Raw genomic sequence first — 10,418 nt, forward strand, 5'->3', positions numbered from 1 at the left:
AAACAACACGCAATTCCGTCATTAGAATTATAATTTTAAAGAACCTAACACCATCAGCAACAATTAGAGCACCACTACCCTGCTGATAACAAAATTTGCTCCACTAGAAGTACCTTTTCTTATGTACACTATTATCGAAGTTAACCTTAACGAAGCAGGGTGTGGAACTCCTAAGAGAAATATATCATACGGGGAATCGTAGAAGTTGCATAGAAAGAGCCATAAATTTCTCCTGCTATCAAAGGTCACTCTCGAACAGTCGCATGGATGAACTCTTCGGTATGCACGGCTAAGGAGAATTAACCACTCCATGTCAAACCTTGGAAGATATATATGGTCCAGCCTAGTATGATAAGCAATATAACATACCAATACTGCCTTAGTTAACTTCTTTCTTCTTGACAAAATCTATCTTCAATAACCTAAAATCATCAAGGAGAGAGTATTGAAGATATTTGAGTCCCGGTTCGAGGCTTGCCTCCAAACCTAATATGCCAATCTGCATTGTAATATGATACGTAGAACAGACTCCTCAATATCTGAACATACGTCACACCATCTTGGGATGTGAAGATCACGTTGATGCACCATTTAAGATTAAAGTAGACTAGTGAAGCATAGGAGCAAATCTTCCTCCACAATAGAGAAGCAATACGATGACAAATTTGGAAAGACACGAACTACCATGACCCATATTTGTCCCTCATATACGAACTCCAGAAGACATCCAGGGACAATAGAAATCTCGCAGCATGTTTTGCCGTTAAAGAATCACGCCTAGCAACCAACAAGGGAATCCCCAAACCTCTATCTGGATGAGCTGATATATGCAGTTTCGTGATATCAAATGCACCTTTTTTGATGTAGAAGATGAGCCCTATAGGAAATTCCTGATGATGCCGTCTAGTTTTAGAAGCACATTCTTGGGGATAACAAAATTTCTCATCAAATAAATAGAAAGCACAGATAATACTGGCTTAATAAGAGTGACTGTACCCATCATAAATAAAGCCTTCAACAACTAACGCTCTAATCTGTCTAAAAACTTCTGTATTAAATCACTAAAATTGACTGAGGATGGTCTCTCGTGACGGGAAACCCTAAATACAGCCTTGTTCTCACAGATTTTGTGATATGAAGGTTATTCTTGATGCAAGCACTATCTGGTGAAGGTATTATCCTTTGGGTTGAATTTGAGTGTGTACATCAAGGACTCTTCCATTGACTCCGTGTATCAAGTTAGCTGGACCAAGGTGCTAATTCCCATCTTTTCAAAAAGTTGCAAGGCTTGGTGGGTAGGTATCCGTCCACGTTGGTAAAAAAACAAGGAGCATGCATGGTGTCTGTGACTCGTTAGATCGACCACCAACTTCCTTGGCCTGGAAACGAGAGCGCTCCCATGTTGCTAGTCCAAAACAGGGTCCCATGGAGCAAGAGTTTTCATGAAAAGATTGGTCCTCTCAACTATTTTTCCGTGTTTATTTCCTTTATGTAACAATGATTCCTTCTGCACCGTGGATTTTAGTGGAGAACGGAACACATTGTATTATAGTTTCTGAACCAGCTGCCACAAAATTATTGTTTCGACGTATCCCACAACTGCAAGCAGTGTTTAGTTCGCCTAGTAGTAATCTCTCTTCATTAACTATTAAGTCCACTGCTAGGGATTTCTAACTATATTCCAATTGAAACACAATTGTGTCTGAATTTTTTATTTTTAATTTTTTTGGAATACAAACTACTGACCTACAACCATACCTGAGTTATTTATTTTCGTTTTTTGAAATGAAAGTGTGTTGCAAATTAGAAGGAAATTCTGACTGCAAATCAGCGTGCCGTATTATGTAGACGTTGATAAATGTGCACCCCACTTGGACTAAGAGGAATCAGTACAAATATGTTTAACTGGCCTGTTGCAGCAATATGGGATCCTCTGTCGGTTCCTCCGCCTAAGAAAGATCTGCTATCGGTTCAGTTTTTAAACTACGGTTATAATCTAGGTATTTTGTCCTTCCCTACTTTGTACCCCCCCCCCCCAAAAAAAAAAATCTAGGTGGGTACCAAAATGAAGACAAAAAGAAAGGCTATCTACCATGGATTTTAGTAATAGAGGATGGCGTTCATTAAGATCTCGCGGTTCGTTTCCATCCAACATTGAATCCAAAACTGTGCTGTTTTGGGTTGAGTATGTCCAAGGATAGATATATAATTTTTCGGAAACCAACGCAATTTGATCACACACACACGCACATGTATGTATAGTATAAGCTTGATCTGAATGTACCCTGTCTGACCTGGATGAGGACTAAATCTATATCATCAATATTTTGTCCATATGTTTATGTTATCAGTAAGCGAGTAGTCTTAAGGGCACGAAGGCGATTGACGTTTATACTGAATTAATTGCAAAACAGATCAATGAGTAAGATGGGAACCTTCTTGTTTTTGTGAGATCTACACTGATAGCTTTTTCGCTCCAAGTAACTGCGGGAACTGCAATGGCTTGCCTGGACTCAATGGGCTAGCGTATGCCTTTTTTTTTTTTTGTAGGAAAGGCTTGGCTACGCAAATTTGAGCCTATTATTTGCAAGGTGATACTCCACTGGAGAGACAGGCTCTGGCTGTTAGCGAAACCTTAAGAATTTGCTAGTTCTTTTGGTTGACTAATAACAGCGGAAAGTAGCTGTCAAATTGTGGTGAATATGATAAAAAATAGCTCGCTCGGAATGCAGATTGTATATGCTGTGGAAGATTGTTGCAGAATGAAGCCAGACTTTCGCGTAACATGCTTCTAGCATATATTAGCACGCTTCGAACCTATCATACGGGTTGGCCACATGACACAGCCGCATAATTCTTAAGATAAAGCTTCAGAGAATATGCAAGACCTAAACATTTATTACAACCTCAATATCATTAAATAATAATGATCTTAATTCATAACAAATAACAAAATTTGTATCAGTATAAAATTAAATCATGCAACCGGCATCAATGATACTCTATCTGTTTACCCATTCACCCGTGATCCCAATCATAGCCAAGTATTAAGCAACCTGCAACTCAAAAAAAAAAAAGATGATTGTGAGCTTTGTAGTCTAATAAGAATCTCTGCATTTTCATACCAATATAATGATATAGTTTGAAAATAACAATAAACGATATCAAAATGAAAATATAAATTACGAAGCTGCTTTTCAAACATCTGATATAATTCAATTAAATCGACAAATGTTTGCATATACATACATCAAATATCCAGCTTTTCAAATGAGATCTATATCACAAATACCAACAAGTAAACTTTTTATTTAGCATTGGTTTCATGTATCTTATCATCCGTTTCTCATTATCTTAATTCCAAAGCTTCATAACAATTATCTTTCCGATTTTAGATTAACTAAAATTATGACCTAGTCCAAGATTGTTAAACAAAATTCTATGCGTAAGCCCGTGGAGGCTATCTCACGCATAAGCTCATGGAGGTTGTCTCATGCGTAAGCCTATGGAGGCAATCCCATGACGAGATTAGTCTAAACCACTTTTTATCCACATGCGCATTACAATTATTCTCGTCAAATCAATTTCAATTACACAGTGTATTTCTCACAATTTCAAGATAATTATGATCATAGTTCATATAATCATATCTTCAATAGCTAATATCCATATATAATAATCATATAAGTATGTTCACACTGAAAATCATATAGAACATACCATTTCATGCAAAACCAAATCCAACAATACAAATTTCGCGATGCAAAACTAGAGATACAAATTAGTAAACATGATTATATAATGGTGATCAAGTACAGGAATTCTTACCTCTACCGCAACTCACTCAGCTATAATCACTGCCAGTCCACCCCTAACATATCTAGTTCATTTAATACCAATATATAACCAACTTATCCTCGGTCAACTACTAATAATATTAATCAATCAATTACTCACTAATTCCATAAATTCATAGTTCTAATATCTAAATTATTCTAAAATCTAATTTTCCAATGTTACCTTGATTTATAGACTAGTGCATAAAATCACTTGCTATCTTCTTCTTGCCTAAATGATTGTACCTCCATACAAAATAAAGGTCGCCTATGAAAGAAGATTTGTATAGAAACAAGTACGAGGCTGGCTAGATGATAATGCCCAATTATTCAAATCAGTCAGCATAATGCAACCGAATTCATTTGATCAAGAAATATCTACCCAATCAAAAAAAGAGTAATATATTAGGGATTATTAATTAATTATGAGTTAAATGGTAGCCGACAAGGAATGGGGTGAAGGAAGGACATAGTTAACTAGGGAGTAACGTCCGATGGGTCAGTCCAGTCTAGCCAATCAAATTGGTCTACTCATGAAACAAGAATCAGACTATGGTATAGGTAACACAATAGGAATTCAGGATGATGGAGTCTAGTGATGCTCGGTAAGGGTTGGGGTAAGGCTGATTGCATTGCATAGCCACAAGTGAGGTTCAAAACTTTCTTTTCCAAGGGCCAACTAGAGATCCATTAAGGAGGCCAAGACTCTCCTCTAGGATCCATAGATCCATGTAAAGAGAGAGAAAGACAGAAAAAGAAAGTAGAGAGAGAGAGAGAGAAGGGAGAAAGAAGAGAGAGGGCTCTCTTCTTCCCCAAATAAGGAAAAGCGCATCTCCTCCTTTCCTCTTGGATCAGGGGTGACGACAGCCAAGGCGGCCTAGCCCCGGCAACGATGGCCACGGGCGGCCTTCAGCTGCGACACCACTATTGATGATGGCCGGCCGATGCAAGAAAGAAGAGAGGAAGAACCAGAAAAAGGTAGGGAGGATGATCCACTCCGAAGTCGGATAAATCTTGGTTGGCCCACTAACCAGCAATCATGCAATCTCAAGTTCTTAGAAGGCGGCGAAACCCGACCAATCTCAGTGGTTGAAGGTAATGAACAAGAGAAAAATGGCCGAAACTAGGCACTCCTACTTTGAATGAAATTCTAGTGAATCGCTGGTGCAAATCAAGGAGGATGGTGGCTAGATGACCAAAAAAGAAAGAGAAGAAGATGTAGAGCGATTATCTCGGTCCGGCAAGGTGGTCTGATGGCTTTTCAATAATGAATCAAGGGAGAAACTCGAAAGAGAATCTTCAGATCATCGACGATTCTTGGAATGATCCGTGGTGGTGCTCACCAAAGGAGGGTGATCTTAAATTGATAGAATCCCAAGGGTTTAGATAAGGTTAGCTCGCCCCTAGGTGTCTCAGATTCAGGTGAGATAGGGGAGGAAGAAGACTCCGACCAGAGTCTTCTTTGTCTTTCACGTGCAGTTTGAGTGCTCAACGGGCTTGGCCTCTTCAGGCCAGCCCATTAGACCAAGAAAACTGGAGTTCAAACCCGGTGGCTAAGGAGGTTGGTCTATGGGGATGTACATGTTGGTTCAAAAGCTAAATAGGTTGCTTAGACCGCCTGAGCCTGGAAAATTTTGGATGGACTGGACTTTGGTTTTCAAGATCAGCAAGCGGGGCCGGATCTGAAATTTTAGCTGCCAATAGATAGGATGGGCTCAGATTTCAATCAACTCGGCCTAAGCCCACCGCCACCGCTTCCGTAACCCTCTCCATGGGCACCACCGCCCTGGCCATACCCTGAGCCACTCTCGGATCCATAGCCTGATCCACTTCCACTTCCACTCCCTCCGCCAGAGCCGCCGCCACCACCTCCACCACCTCCACCGCTTCCATAGCCTCCACCGTGCGCTCCACCAGCGCCATATCCAGAGCCAAACTCGTACCCTTTTCAGTAAGAGTGAGAAACCTTATAAAGGTGGCAATTATGATCGATCCATCAGCCAACTTGCTTTAAGCATTTTAGGAGGTTCTAGTCATAAATGGGTCACCCTAGTTCGACCTTTTATTAAATCACCCAGTTTCAGATTTTGACTTTTGACTCATTTAACTCATTCTGATCTGTTCAGCAATGAAAGAAATTCAGGAGTGTAATCCGGTGATCTGCAACAATTATGATTTACAGGAAGTCAGGCCAAAGAATGCATATGTTTTCTATCAATGTGAGTGATTGATGAGAAAAAAGAATGTTAATTATGGAAATCTTCCAAGATAGATGATTTATGCCACGAAGCCAATGTGCACGGATTTAAAGGAGCCTTTATCATCACTTACGAATCGCTGAGAAGTGCACATCTTGGAAAAGAATGCTTTAGCAGCATCGTTTCACAAGATATTGGAAATACTACAAGAACCTTCTTCTAGGAATTTGAACATAGACACCAAGTGAACCTTTCTTTTATAACAACTACCTAGCAGCATATAAAATCCTCATACGAAAGGAATTGCGAAGTAACTGCTGTAAGACGAGAAGGAGAAGCTGTCGACATTCTTGTCGATTCTGCTAAACATCTGAGTTGTAAAACTGTCTAAATATTTATGGCGACTGACTAGTAGTGGGCGAAAAAGTCAGAATAGTTTATATCTTTTGCGTCAACGAACAACGAAAGTTTTTCTTTAGCAAAAAAAAAAAAAACAACAAAAGTTTTCAGCAAGGGGGTGCACGTTGTTTTGTTGAGAGGTGAAATGGAAAGTATGGCCTAGGTGTATGGGAACACGGGAGGGGGGAAGAATGTTGTTTTGCCGGTGATTCCGATCGATCTAGACTTTGTTCTCAGAAGTGCTAATGATATATTCATTGCAGTAGATAGAGTTAGAATTTTTAATACTACAATTTCAATGGCAGAATTGCATGCTGCATAGGAATGATTGAATTATACTATATACACATTAGGGGCTTTACAAATTTGTTCGGAGGATGATTTTATGATAATTGCTAAATGACTTTCTAATCAATCTCTTACCAATATTAGTCTGTGTTGGAAAAAATATGGCCATCTCGACCTCGGGCCAGACCGACCTCCTTGACCTCAGATATAAACTGAGAAGAATGACTTTGACCTCAGCCAAACTGTCAATTAGCCGAGGAGTTCCATGCCGAAGAAACGAACAGTCGAAGTGCCACCAGCTGAGAAGCCAATCAGCTGAGTAGAACAATCAGCATGTGTCGACAAAGACTGACATGTTATAATAACCGACAATTCTGGCCACCCACGATCGTGGCAACACCACAGTCTGTGCCCGACCAGCGCTGCATGTCGCCCATGCGGACTAGCTTTCATACTGTGGCTATACTATCGGCCGTTATTTAACCATCAGTGTATGCTACAACAGTCCAAGTAACGATAATACGGGCTCCCCTATAAAGGGGCAGCCAGAGGACCTTAGGGACAAAGATAATATACTTTTCATAGAGCACTAAACTCTGTTGAAATATCTTCCTTCCATATTGTTGGCTCTTAGATAAAGGAGGGTCTCTCACTGGAAACTCTTCAGCAAGTGGACTTTTTGCAGGATCACCTTTTGAGTAGATCCACTTTTCCACACCTCGGCCAGCCTGCCCAGCTCGTCTCTAACTGACCTTAGGGACGTTCGAGATGCACTTTAACCTCGATCCCGGATTACAGAATTGTTGGAGCATGATGGGCTTATTACTTGCTATTGACATCTCACATATTTATAGAAAAGCTATAATAGTATTGCGGACTGGATAATACCTTATATGGCTAACCAATGTTATGAGTTTTGACATGTGGCCTTTTGTTCATTTCACAAATATTTTATTTTTGGATTCTTATGTATCAAATTTTTACCGATAGTAGTTTGTATCCACTATTACAAGCTAGATTGCCCGAGCATGATGTGCTTATTGTTTGCTATTGACATTTCACATATTGATTGAGAAGCTAATAGAGCTGCTAACTAGATAGTATCTTATATAGCTAACCAACATTATTAGTTTTCTTATGCAACCTTTTTTTTATTTTTTAACTATTTTATTTTTTTGATTATCACGTATATATCGATTCATATATAGTTTAATTTAATGCATCCGCTAAATTAAAAAAAAAAAAAAGGCACAGGAGCTAACTATTGATAACCATTATTATTTTAATTATGAGACAGAAGCCCTTCCATTTTTTATTACAACAATACCGATAAGCAAAATAAACAAGCCGATAAGAATTAGGATCGATTGAGTGACGCGATACGCGAACTACGGCGAGGAGGGGCTTCAAGCGGACGGTTGCAGATCTAGGAGTTAATTAAGGGTGTCCACCACCACCACTCCCATATCCAGACCCATAGCCAGAACCATAGCCGGACCCAGAACCAGAGCCCGAGCCACCGCCACCGCCGCCGCCGCCGCCGCTTCCATAGCCCCCTCCATGGGCACCACCGCCCTGGCCGTACCCTGAGCCACTGCCGGATCCATAGCCCGATCCACTTCCACTTCCATTCCCTCCGCCGGAGCCGCCGCCACCTCCACCACCTCCACCGCTTCCATAACCTCCACCGTGCGCACCACCGGCGCCATATCCAGAGCCAGACCCGTACCCGCTTCCGGACCCATAGCCAGCTCCGCTACCTCCCCCTTCACCGCCTCCGCCACCGCCGCCTCCACCTCTTCCGTACCCACCACCATGAGCCCCGGATCCACCTCCTTCACCATACCCGGAGCCGGAACCATAGCCTGAACCGGAGCCGTTTCCAGAGCCACCACCTCCCCCGCCGCCTTCTCCACCACCACCTCCACCTGAAGATGTCAAGGCTCGGCCTGCCTCGGAGAGGCCGATGCTCAGCAAAACTATGAAGGAAAGAGCAACAAACTTAGTCTTAGCCATGGTTGTTAGGATGAGATCGGGAAGTGAGGAATGAGATGTGGGCTAGAGGGGAGGACGGCGCATGGGTATTTATAGAGCTGCATGCATGAACGACTCCAAGGCATCCAAACCTTACGGGGTTCCATATGCGAAACGAGTAGGGTGTAGTAATTGACTAGCGCTATCCTTCGCTAGCTTCTGGCTTGGTAGGTGATTAGATCGCGGATTTTCTCCGAGTTTTTTCTAAACCAAGGTGCTGGTATTCTCCGGTTTTCTACTCGGCAGGCCGACGTGCCTGCATTGCTGACAATATTAACCAAAGTTTTGTTACCGGCGACTCCACTGCCGAACTACATAGTCTACATGCATTTGGTGGGACGTCCGTCAGTAAAATCCGCTGACTTGGGTCTGGGCGTTAGGTGACAGCCAAAGTGAGTCCAAAACAGGGTTGGGAGAGGGGGCAGAATGAGTTGTAAGCCAGAGGGGAAGAAGACCTTGGTATTTGTGGCGTTGGATGCACGACTCTGAAGACATGCAAGTGTCCCAGCTCATATAATTGCTTTATTTACGCAGCGAGGATAAGGCTTATCGTTTGGAACGAGAAACGGGAGGAATAGAACGTTATTATTTGACCAGCGTTATTTAGATTTTTCCATAGTTTTTCTTTGGTATATGATTGACCGGTGAGTTTACTCCAAGCAGTTGCCAGAACAAGGTGGCCATGGTTTCCAGTGGGCAGGCCCCGTGTGCGGACTTACATGCCTCAATTATTGACAAACTTGAGTGACCACCTTTGCTTAATAGGTCAAGCGCCGGGTGGTTTTGTTTCAACTTTTCGATGAATTGGTGGGTTGGAGGTCGTCCGCTCTAGTGGAAAACAAGGTGGATTGGAGTAACCAGACTGCCGCAGAACGGCTTGCGGATATTAGCTATAGAACGGTGAGATGAATCACTGAAAATCTTTGAACTGGATGTCACTTACCAGGTCTGGCCAAGTGTTAGCCAAAAACAGGACGCCCCTCACAAGTTTTTTTGAGGCTTAGTTTCCACGTTGGTTCTGAAAAACTAGAAATTTTAGTTTTTTTTTTTTCCATCAACTCTGGGGACGGCCTTCGGAACTAGGATCATAATAAGCAAACAAGCAGCATCCGTCCGGGTCAGAGTTTTGGCAGGCGATCAATGAAAAATCAGCCAGCCAAATAGTCTTCCATGTTTTTGAAAGGTATGGTAAATTAGCAAGCACAAGCATTGCCTTGCGTCTTACTACAATGCCTTTTCTCCATATTGTAGATATGTTTGCAAAAGAAGTTTGTAATATCATTACATTATTGGAAGATGGTAACTCTTATATACCCAAGTCTTTTTGTATGAGTCGTAAATGAACCGTCAACACTTTACTATTTTCTGCTCAATCGCTTATGCATACTACAAAAAAAGAACCAAAGCCGACTCTTGAATGCCGACGCTAGAGAGATGCGTAGGTAAATTTGGCTCCCGCACCAAATTTTGTGGACGCTTCTAATAAGCGTCGGCAACTTAAAATTAAGAGCAGACGACGCTTAAAAGCATCATCGTAGGCCTCAAGCGAAGACGACGCTGCGAAGCATGGGGAGTGGACCTGGGATGACGCTTTTAAGCATTATTGTTGTCTTCTGAGCTAAGACACGCTTACAAACATCATTGAAGGTGAAGACCCCTCCAA

General features: G+C 41.7%; 1 protein-coding gene across 1 annotated transcript; it reads right to left on the minus strand.

The window, feature by feature from the left end:
- Positions 1-7,974: 7,974 nt before the first annotated feature.
- LOC120104418 (uncharacterized) lies at positions 7,975-8,949 on the minus strand. The gene has a single exon (XM_039115528.3). The coding sequence runs from the start codon at positions 8,735-8,737 to the stop codon at positions 8,159-8,161; it is 579 nt and encodes a 192-aa protein (XP_038971456.3). The 5' UTR covers positions 8,738-8,949; the 3' UTR covers positions 7,975-8,158.
- Positions 8,950-10,418: the final 1,469 nt, after the last annotated feature.

Source organism: Phoenix dactylifera, chromosome 3 (genome assembly GCF_051530095.1).
Source record: "Phoenix dactylifera cultivar Ajwa chromosome 3, Ajwa_hap1_PhDact_Kaust_v1.1, whole genome shotgun sequence".
Taxonomy (NCBI): Eukaryota; Viridiplantae; Streptophyta; class Magnoliopsida; order Arecales; family Arecaceae; genus Phoenix; species Phoenix dactylifera.